Consider the following 17,631-nt stretch of genomic DNA (forward strand, 5'->3'; position numbering starts at 1 on the left):
AGCTACTAAAACTCACAGCCAAAAATATCACATATCAATCAATGATGAGTATTTAAAGGAGAGGTTGAACTTTCACAAACTGAGTCACCAAAACTTAGTGCTTGTGCGCAAGTATGTGGATAGAAATAAGAGATAATGACTTGAAGTTACACAGGAAAATTACTAAAATTACACAGATAAATACAAGGCTTCGTGATGAGACTGCTAGGGATTGGGGAGGCTACTGCTAAGCTTCAATTCCTCATAGAATAAGATAAAAATGACCAAAACTTACCTCTCGGATGTTCCATCACTTGTCTTAGAGAAGCCATCTTTGAGATAAAAATCTGGAATATTGACAGGCGAAGAAGCTTCACTGCTTGAGACGAGCGATGGGGGTCCACTCCATCCAAAACCTTCGGAGGAAAACTCGTTAGAGTAATTTGATAATTGCTGCATGCATGATTCAAGCAAATCTACTAAAACAATAAAAAAAATCAGATTCGTTCATAAAATCAATCCAAAAGTTAGGTTCTAATTTAAGGAAGACTGAGAGAGCTGCTACATTTTGAGGGTTAGTAAACTTTGCGCATTAATTAAGCAGCTAGCTTTGTCAAAAAAAATTTTTGAAGCAGAAAATAAATTATTTGACAACTAAAGGAAATCATCACAGAACACTCTTACACGCATTTTCTCCTTGTGAAATCAAAAGTGGAAAAAAAAAATTTAAATCTCACAAAGGGATGGTACAGCTTGTAAACAAAATTGTCTCTCGCTAAAATTTGCACTAATGACACCTTGTTTTGGGGCAATTCTGAATCATGCAATAGTCCCATTCAAGATGGTGGGCTCTAGGTAAAGTGACACATCTCTTTTCTTAAAACTTCTTAATGCTAAGCGGAAACGGTAAAACCAAACCAGAGGTTAAATGAGTATTACGTCAGTTTTTTAGCAAGATCAAAAATTTGAGTTTGGTCCACATTATGTGCAAAAACATGAATTTTCCACCCACACATTACATTCTAGGGGGCTGCATTTCTTAAAAATTGGTGGGTTATACTGAAATCTTACCAAATGATAGGACAGGCAAAATCTCAGGTTTTCATTGCAAGGCATTCACAATATCGGTCAGTTTTTAGAAAAGAAAAAAATTACACCTAATTTTTTCATTTTTACAAATCTGGACCCAACACAAACAGGAGGAATTTCTGTCAACATTTCGTCATTTCATTAAGCTCCTTGACCGATTTTTTAACTGATTTGTGGTACTTGGCATATATAATAATCTCTAGATGCGTCCATTGTCTTCAACTTTTTGAGTGACAATCTTGTTTCTTTGAATTTTGCAAAGTACCTTTCTGAGGGTAAGAAATATTCACAAAGATTGGGCCACATGTTGAAAAGACGGTATTTTTTCACTTCTAGAGAGGGTTAGTTTTAGAAAGTAAATCACACGATAGAAAATCAATTAATTCATTATGAAATTTTTTAAGAACTCACTGCTTTCTGGGGACTGGAGCTTCAAATTTGCAAGATTGTCGATGCTGGGGAGAGGTGTTGAAGGGTGTTTTGGAGGAGATGAACCAGGTGTGCGGAATATCATGACACGAGTCATGTAATCCAGGAATGTGTCCAGTTTCTTTAAGGATAAAGCATTGTGCAAAGTTTCCAGGGGACGAATGGCCGGTACTCCTCCACAGCCATCAATAGCTGAAAAATATGGTCACAACATTTGCGTCAAGAAAACTCAAAAGAGATGAAATACTTCGCACTAAATTTTCTTCTTCAGGTATTGATGGGACAGTATTTAGATACTTGCAAAAATATTTCGCATTAAAAGAGAGGTGAGAATGAGTAATATTTTTAAAAGTGTTCCACACAAAAATATGTAAGGAAATTAGATCACAATAGTCCTTAAAGCCTTAACGAGATTATAGCTTGACAGGCACTGTAAACATTTAACTGGATTTTGAGATGTAAGACAGAGACCATTTACTACTTGGATAAGATGAGAAACAATCAATTTGGTGAACGAAGTTCCTTTGTAATGCTCCATTGCATACTTGAGGCAAAATTATAGACTTTTTTGGCCTCTTTTATTTAACCAAAGAGAGGTTTTGTTTGATTCATTATAATATCACATGCGAATACCTACTTAGATCAGACATTTTCTCAAATGTTTGGCCAAATGTTAAAGAGGACTGGCAAAATGTTCTATGTTTTTGGTAGAGTTTTAACCTTTGAAGAATTTTTAGAGGAGGTATTAATCAAACGACATTTTTTTTCCTTCATGACTTAAAAGTTTTCACACCAATTTTTCACTCAAATTTTGCAGTACCAGTCAATTTTAAGATACAAATTTATTCAAGCCTCCAATATTCGCCTTTAAATTATTAATAAGTGATTGAACAATTCATTGAGAATTTCTGTTTGTAAATTTAGATTATTTTTTGTTGAAAATTAGCAGGAACCGCAGAATTTCAACCTGAGAGAGAAATATTGACGATTTGAATCCTTGTTTAACGCCTGCAACATATAAATAATAAATATTGCTACTTCCATTCAAAAAACATCTGATGAATTTTTGTGCGATAATAATAACCAAACACTGAAGCAATACCATTAAACTCACCAGCGATTGATGCAGCATTCGTTATCATATCGCGTAGATTAGGTGCGCTCGAAGAGCCGCTGATGACAGCAGTACTGAACAGGCTGCTTCCAGAACCAGAGATTGGACCTCGATTACCCGGATGAGAAAGGACAGTTCCACAACTTGCTCCAAGGACTCTGAAATGGTTCGTTTGCCCTGATATGCTGTGCCTGTGACGTCTAGAGCCAGCTTCATCTAAATAGAAGGAGAGGTCAAAGGTTGGGTCCAGGAACGGACAATGTTAGTGGCATTACGGAAGAGTGCTAAACGTTCAGAGCAAAAGACAATTCCACGACAAAAGCTCTTCCCATGAGCAACCAAGTAAACCCTTTAATGCAGCATGATAATGGACTGTTTCGTTGAAAGAACAGTTAAATTATGACCACATGAATACAGGAGACAGAGAAAACATTGAAGAGCTAGAAAACTCAACGTTAAATTGTGACCATCCACAGCAAAAGAGGCCTCAGTTCACAAAAATTTAAAATTGAATCGATTCCATACCATACAGGAATATTTTACAAAGTTTTTGGTACCAAGTCCAAAAATATTGAACCGAATAGAAGTTAAGGTGGTTTAAAGTTCGCAGTTCTGAGAGTGTAGTTTTAAGGAAAAACTATTTAACCGTCTAGGTAATCTGCCACAATCAAAATAAAACATTGCCAGAGTAAAATGCATCTTTTAGGTACTGCATAGACTCAAAAATGAGCATAACCGCTCCCAACTTAATCTGCAGGGCTTTAAAGACAGTTTTCCAGAGGAATTTCATAATCTGATGTTCACTCAACTTGACAAGAATTGTTCCTGTAAGATTTTTACTTCTTTGGATTGAAGTCATTTCTCCTGTGGACGGTTACAAAAATGCAAATCCGTCTTTACAAATTTCTATGAGCATTATTAAGGGAGGGATTGAAGTCATTTCTCCTGTGGACGGTTCCAAAAATGCAAATCCGTCTTTACAGATTTCTATGAGCATTATTAAGGGGGACAAAGAACTCTGGATTGAACCATTTATTGGTAAACAGACTTAAGCACAAGAATTTTAGGATCAAATTCTCGCCAGAGAATGGAAGCTTTTAACAAGGTTTCCCAACCAATTCATTTCATATTTAACGCATAAAAAAGCTATTCTTTGATGAGACTTATTCGTAAAACATGCAAACACCGAGTAGAATTTTTAAAAACTTTTTTATCCTCATTAAAAATTGCATTATTAAGAGCTGATCAAATTGAGATGCTTCACATGCCAGTAAATCTACAAATTAGCAGGAGCCTGATAGCATCAAGTTTTTTAAACATATTTGATACTGAGTTTTGATGACGTTGAAAATATTAAGATATTTGTAAAATATCCACAATATTTTATTGAAATAATTCTACTCAGATTCATTTATGTAAATTTTGTCGTTACCTTCTGAGAAGGTGTTGTCTGAGTTAAGGAAAAGAAATTGTAATACAGTAATGTCCAGATTATTTGACACTTTAGTTTTTTGACGTGGTCATAAATGGGCTTTTAGTCGAAAAAAAGTTAGCCAACATGACAAAACGACTGCATAGTACAAAATCTGGATTCATACGGAAGAGGAAATGGTCTTTGCTTGTAATGGCAAGTCATAAAAGCAGCAGGCAGCAAAAAGATAAAAGAGAAGAAAGACAGGAAAAAAATTACCTCTCAGAGTTTTTGAAAATTAAAGAGATCTGAGCTTAAAATTCTCTCTAAGATTCCATATATGATGAAATAACATCACACAGAAACATGATCAGAAAAACTTAGAGCATCTTCTTCGAGTACCGAATGTAGTTAAAACTTGTTATTGTTTTCGAAAACGAATTGAAGCCTTACACCTTTGATCATGACCATGAAGAAGCAACTATTCTTTATATCTACTATAAAATTATTCAAGTTTTATCTTTCACAAACATGCATCCTAGGGACTGTTTTCATTGACTCCATGTAAAGTGGAGCTCTTGCATGCGTGAGAGATTTGCGATTTAAGTGCCTTCACTTGCGTAAAATTTTGTATGAAACACAGTGGTACCACTGGTTTTCTTTAAAATCAACTCCGAAGCTCAAAGAAAGCTCTCAAAGTTGAGGCCGTAATGGCGGGGATATCCCACGCTACCCTGAGAGTCCACCTATATATCTAGTCAAACTCTCGATGCAAAGGATAGGGAGCAAATACATTAGATTTTTTTTCAGTTTTGGAGTCCCCAAATAAAGTGGCAACCCTGTTAATGTATTTGCTCCCTAGCTTTGCATAGAGTTTGTCTTGATATGCAGGTGGACTCTCAGGGTAGCGTGGGATACGCCCTCCGTTACAGCCTCAAATTTGAGAGCTTTATTTGAACTTCGGAGTTGATATCCGAGAGAACCAGAGGCACCATCGTGTTTCTTGCACAATTTTATGCAGGAATCAGTACTTAAATTGTGAATTCCGACCACATGCAAGAGATCCATTGGAAACTTTTTATCAATTTACCAAACATTTCATTTTTTGCACCAACTTAAGTCTATTTGTAAAATAAATGGTTCGAGTGAGGTTATCCTAAAAGAATAAAACAAACTAAATTAGATCATTTCAAGTCTCCTGAAGCTTACCATCCCTAGTTATATTTCAACATTGATGTATAAAACTGATAAATTATGAAAAGAAATGCAGCCACAATTTACTTTGTTCAGTTATTTCCAACATGCAATAGAGAAAACTAAGGGCTACTGAATGCAGTTAAATTTTCTGCCATCTTTACAAGAACTCCTACTTTCCTAAGCATCATCAATCATACTCCAACTACCTACTTTAAACACCTGAAAACCTACACTTAGCGAATAATCCCACCAAAAAGCATCTTCTCTGAAGTGTAGAAAAGTTTAAAAGAATCGAACCAAATGGAATTATTAACTATTTCATGCTTTTCTCTTAAGATCTGAATAGATATTCAGACACAATATTAACAGAATTACCGTAACCTCTTTCCGCTAAAGAGGGTAAGATTCAGAAAAATTATTTTCTTGACAAAAATTTGAGATTTCAAGGGAAGGAGAGGGTTTATAAAATGACAGATGAAATGAAAATGCAAAAACATGGATGTACATCTAAAGGGTTAGTGGAGCATGTAATTTGTGAGTTTAAATACTTGAAGGAATGTTTCAGCTGCTACACTGGAAGTTCAGTAATGAACATTTTGACCTGACTCAATAAGTATGACTATTTGAAGCCATAAATACTACTTTTTACACAGTTTTTACGATGGAAGTAAAAAAAAAGAAGGACTGGAGCGTATCCAAAAGTTTCTTTTTCGAGAATTTAAGGGGCAAACACAAATTCTGACCCAATGGATATTCTAAATACTAAAGCAGGATGAAATTGCAAAAAGATGAGGTTTCCAGTATATTTTATGTAAGCTTCATAGGACAAGCAAATTTTCAAATTTCAGAATTTTTTGCCATCTGAGAACTGTGTGAATAGATTTAAAAATATTCAAGTGCTGATTAATGTGTAAAGCAATTAAATTTTAATAAATAAAGAGACAAATAAAATTAATTTAAAAATAACTACAAGCTGTGGATTTTTGCTATTCTTAATGCAAACTTATCGATCAATTACAAGTATGCTTGTACATGGCCTACAAGGCTATTCAGAGAATGTTCGGCTTATGTCTCCTACTGAGTATTAAAAAAAGTTTAAAAAAAATTCATCCTGTTGCTGAAATTCAACGTCTAAGGATCCAGCATTAGTCTCGGCATAATGTCTTATCATGTGAAACACACTTGCTTCAGGGGAAACAAAAAGAAAGCAGGTACAAACATGCAGAAGCAACACTCTCTTAAGGCTGACATAATAGAATGTTAAAAGTACGCAGATCATGCAATCAATTTTTTATGGGTAAAAGCCTCAGCAAAAATAGATTGAAGTTCTGATTTTATACAAAACCAATATTATTGAAATATTTCTCTTCAAATTCTGGCACCTTGCAAAAAAATTAACATTCGACTGGAGATACTGTCATAAAGTAAGGTGGATTGATGGTCACAAAAATACATAAAGCGGAAACTGAAACCTGCCTGTCCAGTAAGGTTGAACAAAAGGTTTCGGCTGCTCCACAACATTCAATTATACACAATGAACAGCGATAGCAGGCAGGGGTAAACCTAGAAGTCAAGGTCTATATTTCTCAAAACGAGAGATTTTTTGAAGCAACTGATAAGACTACTCCGGTCTCAGTCATACTTTGATATCGTCAAGCTATTGAATGGGCAGCTTTCAACAAAAGTGAACCAAGAGTTTCAGGAGCCAAGGAGTTTGCCCATTACTTGGTTGACAGAATGCTGACTGGTAAAAACCAATTCCTTTTAGTGCTTTAATTTAGCTTTCATCCCAGCGGGCACAAAGGAGCCATCTAACCAAACACACTAAATAAATAAGCAGTTTTTGACTAAATTCAAATATTTTCTAACTTGAAATGAAAAAGAAATAACCTATACATCATTTAAAGCATGAATTTCACCGAAAAAAATGTGCCTAATGAGCGTAAATATAGAATCATGCCAACCTTCCTCGACAAGCGAGCCTCTCCTTTCCTAAAAAAGTTAGTCCTTTTCACCGAACAGTGCTCAAATGATCAGCAAATATTTGGACAAGCTTTGGAAAAGCAATACATAGAAATTTTTGGTTAAGATGAATACAAGTGGCAACATCATCATACCTGGAAGTTGTAATTGGATGAAATTAGAGGGACTACGACTATTCTCTAGAGATCTTGATTTCAAATGTTTCAAGGGGATCCGCGTTGTTTTGGGTGATTTACTTTTGGCTGATGACGATTTTATTGAGGCAGAGGTGGGAAATTGGATTTTGCGCATCTGATGAGATATTACTTCCACATGAGCCAGATCTAAGGACTGTAAATCTGTTTTGATAGCTGAGGTGCTGCTAACAAGATCCACTTTATCGCTCCCTGCATTAACAACTTGTGGCATGGCTTTCTTGACGAGGACAAACTGCATACTACTGTCATCTAATGAAGACAATCTATGTCGTGAAGGAGTATAATTGGTCGTTGTTAAGACAATGGGCGAATTCTTGACTTTCAGGTTAATTTCATTAGATGAGTGGGGACGAGCATCTATGCGGTGATCCTTTTCATACTTGGCGACTAGATCATTTAAAGGCATGCAAGCTGCAGGCGGGTCATATTTAGCTACAGCACATCTCATTTCATACTCGGATAAAAAAGAGCAAGTTTCAGGCGTAAAATATTCACTTTCTACTTAGTACCCAAGGGTTTAGAATAGAAGGCACACAATGTTAGTAAGGAGAGCCAGGTAGAGAGAGGATAAAGTTTACAGGAGAGGTAAAAGGAGGCGAATCAAAGTAAAAATAAATTAAGACAAAATTACAAAATAATGATTGCAAGTAGCTGTAAAATACATTGGAGGGAAAAGTCATTGGGAAGAATTAAGATTGACCGTGAAACCGAAAAGAAAGGTTCAAAGACTACATGAGAACCTTTACTCGATAAGAATATTTGGTTGCAGACCTGAAAGGAAAGGATAGCCACTTTAACAGAGCATTGAAGAGGGGAGAAGCAAAAGTTTAAGAGACAAAGGGGACAAAAGAAAAGAAACAGAAATATGGAAAAACCGGGCAAAAATGAAAAATTTACATAAATAATCTACAAATTTTTGTCTCATTCAAAGTAGAACATTTGAATGGCAGTGCAAGTAAACAATTTTTACTCAACTTCGACTGAGTTGCAATCAGAAGACTTCATTTGTAAAATTTACAGAATGAAAAATTTCGTTCTGATTGTAAAGCAATGAATATGTTCTTTTGGAGGTATCTTTTTTTTTCTTTTTTTTTAAATAAAAAAACAGGTTTGCAGTAATGAAATCTGTTGAGAGGTTTTTAGACACCCTTTTATAAAATTGAATACTATCCCTTCCTAATGATAGAAATGAGTGCCTCCATCTCAGAAAAGATTCTGTTCTTCTGAGGTGCTTTTCATTAAACTTACCATTCATTGTATCCTAAAAATCCTAGTGAGGGTCTAAACGACAGATTGCTGATGTGTTGTGGCAATAAAGAAAGCTCTAATGTAGGGGACTCATCCTTTCTAAGAGGTCTAGGATACTGAAGAAGAAATAATAATGAGAGAGGAAGAAAATTACCAGTGACAGAATTATGACTCTCAGAATTGCGTGAGTGATCGTAGCTGCGTGACCGCTGTTCTGGTTCCTCCACTTCGAAAACCTTTTTATGCGATTCTTCAGACTGTCCAGTGAGGGGCACCTCTGGAATTTGTTTGTCGTTTAGCCGCATGGTAAATCCAGTTGCTTCTTCATTTGTTCGACTGTTAGATGCCCTGTCAGTTAATGAAACGTTCGTTTGAGAGCTTTTCATAAAAAGAATAAATACAAAGAATTAAAAAAAATATTTTTGAACTAACTCCAACAGATATAAACAAAGAATGACTACAATATATGTTCTATAAGAGACTGCACACTTTAACTCAAGGTGCTGATACGCTGATTAAAGCTGAGGTGGAAAAAGGAAGGTGAAAGGAACAGTTGAGAAGGTGCTAAAACAAGAAACTATTCTATTTAATAGAGGAAAATTAAAATTTTAACTGAAGACCTGAGTTACTGTAACCCTTTCTTATGACACGCATTTTACTTTAACGGAAGTGGGTGTATGTTGTATTTCATGGGTATTTTAACTGAACAATAAGAAGATTTTGACATCTATAATACCCAAATATAGGTCCTACATAGCAGAGTAAACAAATAAATAAATAAAAATAAATGAGAGGCTGTGTGAGTGGCATGATTCATTCATTCATGAAAAAAGGAAGAAAAAAACATTTGTAAGAAACGCATGAGCGTATTTTGTGAAGCATATTTCACAAGGTTTTTCAATTGAATCAAATTGAAAATTTGTCGTTGGGCACTCGATCTCATATTGTAGTCTGCAGATTCCAGAGGGTCCGCAGTACAAAGATGGGAATTTCGGAAAAAAAGCAAGGAGCGGATCAAAGTTGAAAAATAAGGAAAAAGTAACGAGGAACAGAAAGAGAGAAAGCATAGAAATAAAGGCAAAAATATTTTGGCTGACGATCATAACCCCGATGCTTACATGATTCAAGTTCTCCTTCAAGACAGGAAAAAATACTGATTCATTTGCAGTGATATATCTTTTTCATTTACTTTTATTTTAATATCCTTAAAAATATTTTTGCGTTAAACAAGGTAAATTTTCACACAAGAAAATCTTCAATTTTGTTGGGAATCCTCTGCTTGTTCTGCAGCTGTGGTTTGGAGGACCAAAATGCTGAAAAGCTTGTGAAATCTTATGACAGCAATTCATTTTGGGGACACATGATTTTGAACAATCTAACTAAAAACATTGACTATGCTCCATGTCCGGACATGAAATCACTACTGTTCGTGGAAAACTACAGTAATAATTTTACTTACGAGATAGGTATAGGGTCAGATGCTTTGATTTTTGAGCGGAAACCAGAGCCCTCATTATCTCCCTTCTTTTCGTTATCACTTGAATTAAATGCCTCTCCCTGAAAAAAATATTTTTGCACAATTAGTTTTAGAGCTAAAAGAGATGTCACGAATTGCCCCCTGTTAAAATTGGTACAGATTGAAATACTTAAAATCAGGAACAGTTGAAGAGAGTGCTAAGAGTTAGAACTGAAAATATGGTGATTTCTTGAAACCAGATCTACGTTCTTTTAGCATCCAAATTATGGATTGACAAGTCAATTTTAGAGATTACTCAAACTTGAGTCAAAAATAAGAAAAGTAGACTCCGATCATAAATATTTTAAAATATCCTCACAGTTTAAATCAATGAAAAGGAGCGAGGAATAATCATTCAAAAAACTTCACTATTGGTTAAAAAAACTTCACTATTGGTTCAAAAAACCCTAAGAAGCTGTAACCACAGCTGTCGCACTATTGCTGGGAATTCTTCATGAAATAACTGGAGGAAAATGCTTTCTATTAAAGCTTCAGAAAAAGAAAATTCTGTAATATCTCTTCCAGATTTCAAGAATGGTACTTGAAAATGCTGGAAATTTTAGCGTAGTCCCTTTTTGACATTGCCTCTTTCCCTTGTTTGCTTCCGTTCCTTATTTTGTAAGACTAATTGATTTTCAAAGTTTTTAAAAATCGAAAGGGAAGTAAAACATTTTGACTATATTCATTGGAGGTAAAAGAGCGCTTACTTCAATATCGGTGTCCGAAGGAGTGGGAGAGCCTCTTTCATCTGTGCTCATGCTGTTTAACTCCATTTCATCCTGATCAATGGGAGGTAAATTATTTTTCAGTTGGTCATTCCGACTGTGCGGCCTGAAACCTGGTCCGGGTGGCAAATTCTTTTGAACACAGCAATTCACACCAGGACTGAAATGCAGCTCCACGTGAAATCTGCGGAGAATGGAATTTAACCACATAAAATATAAGTTTTGCCTTTGCTACAAATATTTTTCATTGAAAATGTAGCTAAACCTTTTCTTGCTGTCAATTTCATTTGGACAACAAAACTAATCCCAGTTTAAAGGTTGAAATCGCACATTGAAGAACTGGAAAGAGGAGAAATAAAGAAGTTCCCTGGTACTTGTTTTGACATGCATTGAAACTGTTTTGATTACTCTTGGCTTACTGATGATTCCTTTAATAAAGGGTTCTATTATCAATCTAGATTTGTTACAATTTTAGTTCTTTGCTCCTAAGATTTTAGTTGCACTTATCACTACTACTATTTCAATTTACAATCTCAAGACTTCAGCCACTACGAGTGTTTTTTTGGAGGAACAAAAATGTCAAAATTTTCATAAATTCTTGGGAATTTCCATTCAAGAAATCAAACTTTAAAGCCTTAAAATTAATTTCAAGGTAGTGTTCCTAATTTTTAACCAATTTTGATGCAGTCATATTGATACTTGATTGGAAACAATGCTTGTGACTTTATTAAAAGATTTTGAGAAACAACTTTTGGTACGAGCATTCCTTAACTTGTTCATCCCTGTACATACCTTTCCTCTGAGGATGGATCTTTTGTCGGATCTTCATAAAGCATGACGACAATCTGTGACATGTAATTCAATTCCGAGACCATACTGACATACTGCATAGCTCTTCGCCACTGCTCGTCTTTCATACTCTAAAAATTGAAGAGGAGAATTTAATTTTCGCATTTATTACAAAAGAAAATTTAAAATAAAAAAAAGAGCTGGGTTGATGTTCATTACCAAAAGCTATTTTTTTGAGTAAGCAAAGCTTTTTGGAGCTTTCCCATGCTTGGAAACCCGTTCCCTGCAGATTTACCCACACGGTACCTATTTTTGGGCGGTTACTGAGTCATTCTAAAATACCATAGGTGCGTTCTTTCTCAGAGCTTTAATGATAGATAAGATTTCCGGTCTGTAAATGAGGGCAACTATTGATACAGATTTTAAGACATTTTTAAAAGGCTGGGTGTGGTGAGAGGGGTAACCATCTTTGTTTCACGTTTTTGGTACACTAAAGCAAGAAACCATCCAAAACTGATTCATTCCAGAGACTGAGTCCTAAAGAACCGGAATATACAAGAAGCAGATTGGACCAGGTTTTAGAATATGCTTTTAAGGATGGGTGAAAATTAATTTGTCAATACAAGTGAAGATTTCTTTAAAAAAAAAAAAACCTACGAATAACTTACATCAAGAAGACCTCCATAACGTAAGACTGTTAATAAGGAATGTACATGACTTTCACTTGTGAAATATAACCTGGTGCGCACATGTCTTCCCGGACTTGAAACACCATGAGAGTACCTGTAATAAAAAAAGAAAAAAAAATATCATTGAATTTATAAAAGAAACTACGAACCGTTATTTATCCCAAATGAGTTAATTTTGAAAGTTTTTTGTATGTTCAAAAAGATATGAATGCATTTTTTAAGAGAAAAATGCGCTGTTTATGTGCTGTAAACATTTGTACGTACGTGCTTAGTATATTACTCTGTCTAGTGGTCCATTCAAGCATACAAACAGTTGTCGGGATGAATATCGCAACACGCAGCCTCCGAGACAAATTTTCCAAAAAGAATTGAAATGGACCACTAGACAAGGTACGAATTTCAGCATTCTGATACATGTTTCTTCATCAAAATTTCACGTAAAACACGATGCACGTAAATTACTGAAATCAACTCCTTCCGAAGACATTTAATGATTCTTGGTGCGTGAATTCAAACCACCCGTTCATGAAAACTCAATGCTCTACGTGATTCACATCGTGCGCTAAACGTTATCATGAACGTCTCTGCGATAAGAAAATCTGGCAACCTCTATCTTGACACATTAGCTCAGCTATGGCAAATTACTTATAAAATGAAGGACACATGGTATGAAATGAACATTGCTCGATTGAGAAGCTTGCTGAAATCGTTGTAATGCACGATTTGACTCACGTAGAGCTTTGAGTTTCTCGTGAGCGGGCAGTTCAAATTCCTCGTAACCAATGTGAAATAAAAATGTTAATATCTCCGTTAGGCGTTGATTTCAGTAATTTCTGTTGCACGAACCGTGTTCTGCGAAAAAATTCTGGTTGAGATACATGTATCAGAATGCTTAAATTCGTACCTTGTCTAGTGGTCCATTGTTGATAATGCAGAATTTTTTATTTATTAACAAGCTTCTTCAAGACTTTAAAAAAATCTAGTTTGCAAAGAACTGTATTCGCCGCTTACCTAGGGTTCAGTCTATTGACAGTTTCATCACCCGCCTCTTCAATATTTCTTTGGAGATCAGCCTTTATTTTCTTGAGGAGCGGAGTACAAATTCCTTGACTAATGGTTAGTTTCTCTTGAACAGTTAGACCATACTCCTGTAAAAGTAAAAATAAATGTGCACATAGTTCATGTTGTAAAGTTACTTCAGGAGAATATTCCGCAATGATCTACTTTTTACAGCACAGATAACATACTTGTATACAACAGCAATAATTTGAATGGGACCAAGAAGGCAAAACAGTGAGTGCTTGCTTCAATTCTGATAGAAAAATAAGGTTGATGAGAATCAAGTCACATTCTCTTTCTTTCCTTTTTGTCGAGGCTCCTATTTATGTTTAAAGAAATATGTGCCTAAGTTCGTTGTTGCTAAAATCCTACGAGGCGATACAGTTGCTGATGATCAGCTGAGTTTGCTGGCTGGTTTCCACACCTTACATGAGTCTCAACCTCCCTCCTTCTAATACAGAACAATGCTGTGTCCTTGTTTTAATTTAAGATTTCTAAAGTTATAGTATAATACCTAAAATATGTTCAATACGCCAGTGGCATGGCATTTCTGCAGCAAATCTGTTAGTTGTTCCCAATGGAAACTTTTATAAAAGGCCATTAAGAAGTTTAGAAAAGCACGTCTAGGAGGAAAAATAGCTTACTTGAGTCTGATAAACCAAAGGCCGATAGTCGTGAAAATGTGACTAGGCCATACTCTCGGCAAGGCTTCAGCCAATCAGCAAATGCCGACTCCCTTGCCTGATTACCTCATGACAGACCGCCAAATATACAGTTTTAAATAAGATTTTTCAAAATCGAATTTTCCCATCATTGGGAGTGAGAAAAAAATCTGACAGATTCAATGGGAGCTCAACTCGCTCAGTAAGTCAGTACTTTAAGAAAATGAATAAACAAATATAGATGCCTCAGACCCATCTTTTTTTCTTTCATTAACTAGCCATCCAATTTTGATGTAACAATTTTTGGAGGGCTTCCTCGTTCCTTGTGGAATGTTTAAATCTTTTAGTTATCCAGTTGCTTTTATAATATTAACTTAGATGCCTATACCATGGAGCTAAAATGATCATAATTCAGTTTTTTTCTTTTTTGGAGAATGAAAATAATTTCCTGCCGTAACATTTTGATTTTTATCCCCAATAGCACAATTAACATGAAAAATTGACACTTCCTGGCTATTATTTGCCATGTCTACCAACATTTTTGGAAGACCAGTGGCCATGTTGGGGCTGTTAAGAATGAAAATGAATTGATCTTTTTCCTAGGAACTGAGTATTTACAACTGTTTGGGACAAAGCTATCGTAAAAATCTGCAAATAATTTTGATTCTTTCCTCTTAAGATGGGAAAAAAAAAAAAAAAAAAAATAGACGATAAACGAGACACTTACCTGGGGTATTACAATATCTGCTAAGTATTTTGCGTTGATGTACAGCTCTTCAGCTTGATCAAATTGTAATGTATGTTGATTATGTTGCAAATCATATTTTATACAGTCATATATGTCAGGTATTTTAGAAATGTCGAATTTGTTGTTTTTAGTGCAGAAGTCTTTCTCTATCTTGCCCCATCTCCTTCCCATCAACTCCCATGTTTCTCCATGATACAAGATGGCATCTGAAAATTAAATTTAATCCATGTAACAGAACAAAGAAGCATGAATTGAGAAAGAAAGAAGACACCCAACGTAGCGCCATTAAACATGAGCTGTTCTTTGAAGCTAGAGCTCATTTTTGTCCCGAGTTGATGTTTAACATCGTGCCAGAAAATCATACAAAATAACACTGGAATGATCAGGAAAATCCAGTTGAGTACTTTTGATACATTTTAAACATGAAGAACTAACTTTGAACTACAGAAGCTTGGTATAACTGGGTCCAAAAAACCAAACAGCTAATTATTTTGTATGAGTTTCACAATTATACATTATGACTGATCTCTGAATACTTAAAGGATAAAGGGGCTTAGATGGAAGAAGAGGAAAATTTTCTATTGGCTGAAATTCCTTTAGTTCCTGTTTGATGGCAAGAAGGAGCGAGCATTATTTTACCTTTGGTTTTGGGATCATCTTTCTTGGTGCGAACAATATTCATGAGCTTCTGGATCAATTCTTGAACTCTTTCACAGCACTTAACAGGATTTTTGACAAATTCCATGGCAGTTGCAATGCTCAGAGAATTACAAGGATTTATCCGGGCCTTATCTTCTTCCGTAAAATTGCGATCTTTCTGCATCAAATCATGCAATCTTGCTTTCACTCTGAAATCAAGCCAAGGAAAAAATGTAAATGTATACAACCAACAAATTTGGATGCTTCATCGTTGAGAAATAAAATTGCTATTAAAATCCTAAAAACGTAAGAAATCACCACGTTAATTAATGGGACCATGACAACTACAAACTAAGAACAAATAAAGATGAAACATGAGCAGTATAATCCAATTTTTGAGATTTTCATTAACTCTATCACTAAGCCAGTTTTTGAGTTTTTTGACCAAGCTAACTAGGTGAGAAATTGTTCACTTTTGTATTATGCAAGGGATTTTGAGAGGGGTTCTTGCCTGTGATGTTACTACTGAATTAGAATTTTTTAAAATTTTTTTTCTGGTAAGCACCAGTTTTCTGAAGCATCCTGTTTTCCGCTTTCCTGGTAATGGAGAATTGGATGGCATTTTTTATTCGGTGCTGAGAGTGCATTAGAAATCACTGTTAGAGATGTTTGCCTAATTTTGCCTTCGGACCTGTGATTACAGGCCACTCAATTTTTTTTTGGAATTATAGGATCTAAATGTGATACTAGTTTTGACTAAGCTGACACAAATACCCACATATTTTGGTGTTTGCTTGCATCGCTGTCATTGTCAAGTAAACCGTTGGTGTTGGCACTCTTGACCATTTGAACCAGTATTGGAGTTAGCTCCCCTTCTAAAGCAAGAAGCCCTTTCGCAAATGCAGCGGCAGTCATTTGAACACGGCCTTCATCACTTGCGTAGATTTTTAAATCATGGCGATAAGTTGAGTGAAGCCGCAGTAAACCAAGTCCTTGTGTGCCTGGCCCGTCAGATGAACCGCCTGCAATGAAAGATAAAACAACTTGATGTACTGCCGAAGTATATCAACTGCTAAGCCCTGCTGAAGACCTACTAATAACTTTACCATAAAAGAGGCTATGCAAATGGACTAATACATATTGCGAATGGCCGACTTGAGATCTGAAGCGAATAACTAACCTGACTAAGAGCACTAACCGACATTTACACCCTCTATTGACACAAAAATAATAAATCTGCCAGTATCTTGCACTCTGGGAAGTTTCCCACCAAAGTTTCACAGTTCGATTTTCGACTTTACTCAACAAAAATCAATGTAACAATTTTGCTTCAAAGGAGGTTTCTTTACCCTTGAATGATCACCAGTCATAAACTATTCATATTTGTACATGCCAATAATTGATCAACGTTTTAGCGACTCAGCACACACTTCTCAAGTAAAATGAAAAAGAATATTCGGGAAATTTTTTTAAAATGCGACTAACCTTCAATTTTTTCTGGCAAATATTGGATTTATTTATGCTATGTTTATCTTGCAACTACTAAAGTTGAATTCATTATGAGATTCTGCACTCACCACTGACGTGTCGCCCTTGACCACCTGGATACATGCATCGGAAAATTCTGCCCAGTTCTTCTGCCTGAACTCGACCTGCAGGAGTCAGCTCACCGCCCCACTTTAATATCAACACTAGAGAAGGTTCTTTCACAACGCCTGAGGAGAATAAAAAATAGTAACATTTCATACTATTCTTTGGCATGAAAAAAGCAACTGTCCCACCTCTTGGGGAAATGTAATTCTAAACAATTTTTCTTCGGTAGTATACAGGGTAGCCAGAAACCATCTACCAGTTCCTTATGCTGCGACCTTAATAGAGGTCATTTGAAAAGCCTAACACAAAAGCTACTTCCTTTTCAACCTAAATTTTTTGACTCATTATTAGTTGACTAAGACACCTTACTAATGCATGTTTCAGGTAATTTTTTCTTTTTTGCTGTACGTAAGGAATAGGGCATTCCCTATACCCATGCATACAGCAAAAAAGGACAACTTGACCATCTCTGATTTTGATTCAAATAGGTAAAAAGGGGCACTTTTTCATTCAAAAACACTAATTTGAGTCATTTTCCTTTCCTATGCTTCATTTGCTCCAGAA

The 17,631-nt window shown here is 35.5% G+C and overlaps 1 protein-coding gene across 9 annotated transcripts in view; it reads right to left on the bottom strand.

Moving 5' to 3' along the window:
* l(1)G0196 (inositol hexakisphosphate and diphosphoinositol-pentakisphosphate kinase) overlaps positions 1-17,631 on the bottom strand; it is a 45,599-nt gene that overhangs the window by 11,996 nt on the left and 15,972 nt on the right. For 4 of the 9 annotated variants that reach the window (XM_019047462.2, XM_019047465.2, XM_019047458.2 and 1 more), the window contains exons 12-25: positions 17,052-17,189; positions 16,253-16,496; positions 15,475-15,683; positions 14,815-15,041; positions 13,378-13,514; positions 12,346-12,460; positions 11,681-11,808; positions 10,871-11,072; positions 10,107-10,204; positions 8,802-9,025; positions 7,337-7,900; positions 2,612-2,827; positions 1,480-1,689; positions 275-458 (exon numbers count right to left, since the gene is read on the bottom strand). In XM_019047462.2, coding sequence (XP_018903007.2) covers positions 275-458; positions 1,480-1,689; positions 2,612-2,827; positions 7,337-7,900; positions 8,802-9,025; positions 10,107-10,204; positions 10,871-11,072; positions 11,681-11,808; positions 12,346-12,460; positions 13,378-13,514; positions 14,815-15,041; positions 15,475-15,683; positions 16,253-16,496; positions 17,052-17,189 — 2,896 coding nt within the window. The remainder of the gene's footprint in view (positions 1-274; positions 459-1,479; positions 1,690-2,611; positions 2,828-7,336; positions 7,901-8,801; positions 9,026-10,106; positions 10,205-10,870; positions 11,073-11,680; positions 11,809-12,345; positions 12,461-13,377; positions 13,515-14,814; positions 15,042-15,474; positions 15,684-16,252; positions 16,497-17,051; positions 17,190-17,631) is intronic. The other 5 variants (XM_019047463.2, XM_019047459.2, XM_019047464.2 and 2 more) reach the window with 5 other exon arrangements.

Source organism: Bemisia tabaci, chromosome 4, assembly GCF_918797505.1.
Source record: "Bemisia tabaci chromosome 4, PGI_BMITA_v3".
In the NCBI taxonomy this organism is placed as follows: Eukaryota; Metazoa; Arthropoda; class Insecta; order Hemiptera; family Aleyrodidae; genus Bemisia; species Bemisia tabaci.